We start from the raw sequence: 2746 nt of genomic DNA, 5'->3' as shown, positions 1-2746 counted from the left end.
CCTGACAGCCCCAAGGGGAAGGAATTGTTCCCATGGCCAACCTCACCCTGCCCTGGCACAACTTGAGGCCGTTTCCCCTCGTCCCATCGCTTGTTACTGGGGAGGAGAGACGGGCGCCCGCCTGGCTACAGCCCCCTTCCAGGTACAGCAAAGGCTGGGTTCCTCCTTCCTGCTGCTGCCCCAGGGCCCCTGCAGTGTTTTACAGGCACTAATTAAATTGCACAAGACAGCTAATGCCCTGCTCTCCATCAGGGAGATGCAGGGAGCAGCTCTGCCTCTAGCAACAAACGCCGTCCCCATTTCCCTGCGGAAGCCGGGGTAGAGCGGAGCGCTTCAGCGTGTCCTCTCTCAGCTCGCAGGGAGGGATATCCACGTTCCCTGGAGGACACAGTGTGTGCTAATGGACGGGACTATTTTGGGAAGAGGCAAAAGAAATACCTAGGAAACAACTCGTAAAGGATGCTGCTAAACTGAAGGCTATTGTCTCAGAGTGGGGGGGCTCTTCCACGGCAGCAGGAGCCTCATAAAGCAGCAAGAGCACCAGGGTCTCCCCTGCACCACCCGACCAGAGGAACGGTGACGGCGGCGCTGCAGCCACTGGATCCCAGGGGAGCGGGGTCCTTGCCCTCCGCGTACCCGCGCTCTCACCTCTCAGCTCCCCCAGGTCCAGGGTCTTCCCCAGCTGCTCCAGGAGGTCGGCCCTGGCCGCGTTCTTCTTGTGCTTTTTGCCGTCGTAGTGCTGCTGTGCCATCACGGGGTTGTTGAACCAGGCAGCGCAGAGCTGGCAGTACCTGTCCGAGTCTCGCCGCTGATGCGGTGCCGGCACCGCCGGGGGACCCTCCGTGTGCGGCTGCTTTAGGGAGCTCAGCGCGGTCTCTGTAAAAGGCAACGATCAGACGTGAGCGTTCCCGGGCGGGCGTTGCTGCCTGAGCAGCAGCAGGTCCCGAGGCGGATCCCACGTTAGACACAGGGAGTAATTAGCAGCAGTTACGGGGTCCCACTGGATATTCGGGATGGCACTGCTCGGAAATCTGCCGTTGCTCACACAAAAAGGGGTGGCATGGGACCGTTCCTCAGCCGCCTGCGTTTCCCTGGCTGGGAACGGGGCTGCTCCCGCTGCAGTTACACGTCTTAGCACTGTCCCGACTACACCCGCGGAATTTATCCTGCTTAGATTGCGACTTCCAGGAAAAATTGCCCATGGGGAATCAACGACACACACAAAGGCATCTGCTTCTCGGGACAGACAGAGCCATCGTCACCTCAGGACTCTCATTTGTCCATGGTGTCGGAAAGAATAGGGAACGCTGTCGTAACTGCAAACTATCCCAATGGAAAGAAAACATTCCATAGTCGGTGCCCTCATCCAAACACCTTCCTGTCGTGACCTGAGGGGTACCGGGCACCCACGACCTTAACTGAACCCCGTCTCCCTTCAGGTTCACTCCGGGGCCGTCTGGGCCGCAGCCACGATCCCCAAATCATTCCAGAGACAGACGGGCGATTGGGCTTGACCTGACGGGGCAGGACCTTGCTTGCTGCAGTTTCCCTGCTTTGCACAATGTCAGTGTCAGAGCCACGGAAAAGCGGTTTAAAGGAAAATAAAGTTCAGATACCTTTGGGATACAAGAATAGACGATGACGAGCACTTAATTATCACACCTCCTTGGGAAAGTCCCTTTTATGTGGCTTTCCTTTTCTTTTCTTTTCCAGATGAAATGTCTACCAGCTAAATCATTAACAAACTGCTCCCTCCGTGATACGGGAGGTGGCAAATTTTAAGGTGGTGGCGAGGAGCTCGATCGCTCCCCTTTGGTGGAGAGGCTCCGTGCTGAGCCCCGACGAGAGCAGGGGTTGGCAAGGGACGAGCCCACCTCCGTGTCCGATACCGGGAACGGCAGCAGCGAGCAAGCAGGGCCGTGTTTTGACACGTAATTATAACCGAAGCCCGCTGCGATCGACTCCATGGCTCAAGAAAGTTAATATTGCTGTAAATCTGCCGCTGACCTGCTCGGGAAGGGACGTCGATCAGCCTTCCTCAGGGAAATCCTACCTTACCTATAGCGTTACCTACAGCCTTATCAACTTCCAGGGGCTCATAAGCTTCCGTTGTTTCTGATGACAACTGCCGGGGTATCGGAGTTCCCTGGCCCGGGCGGGCGGTCGAGGCACCGTCGCCCTCCTCGCCCGGCCGCCTCGGCAGAGACACGGGAAGCGTTTCCCCGCCGCTGCGGCCGGCACCCGCGCTCTGCACAGCGCGAGCGGAACGAGCTCTCCGGGGGATTCCTTAACGAAGTCATTACACAGCTGGCTCCTGCAGGAGAGATTTCTTCTCCTCGTTCTGCTGTCTCACAAACCGCCCGCCCGCTCGTTTGGATTCGCTTCCCCCCACCAGAGGATTCCACCGATAATCTCTGCCTGCCCTCCATTTCACCAGCCAGGTCAGAAACCCAGCACAACACCAGCAAAGAAAACCTCTTGGGGTTCGGGCACAGGACACCACCCCCAGCCCCTCCCAGGTGCCCCCCACACCAACAAAAGCGCAAGGACACCAAAGAGCAGAGCCAGGGCCGACACACGGAGATCCGGACCAAAGTTAGGAAACAACGACATTGCCTGCCCAAAGGAAGACTCTGCAGCGTTCGCATAGGCTTGACCCCCGAAAAGCAAGCGCAGCCTGCCTGTTCCTCGGGGGTCTTTGTGACAGCCCCCAGGCGCCCCCCAAGCAGCCCCCGGGCGGGCAAGA

The 2746-nt window shown here is 58.5% G+C and overlaps 1 protein-coding gene across 1 annotated transcript in view; it reads right to left on the bottom strand.

Moving 5' to 3' along the window:
• ZMAT4 (zinc finger matrin-type 4) overlaps positions 1 to 2746 on the bottom strand; it is a 103774-nt gene that overhangs the window by 74004 nt on the left and 27024 nt on the right. The window contains exon 4 of the mRNA XM_035888689.1: positions 649 to 876. Coding sequence (XP_035744582.1) covers positions 649 to 876 — 228 coding nt within the window. The remainder of the gene's footprint in view (positions 1 to 648; positions 877 to 2746) is intronic.

The sequence above is a fragment of the Egretta garzetta genome, unplaced genomic scaffold (assembly GCF_000687185.1).
Source record: "Egretta garzetta isolate BGI_Z169 unplaced genomic scaffold, ASM68718v1 scaffold481, whole genome shotgun sequence".
Lineage (NCBI taxonomy): Eukaryota > Metazoa > Chordata > Aves > Pelecaniformes > Ardeidae > Egretta > Egretta garzetta.
This window is presented reverse-complemented; position numbering and strand designations above follow the sequence as displayed.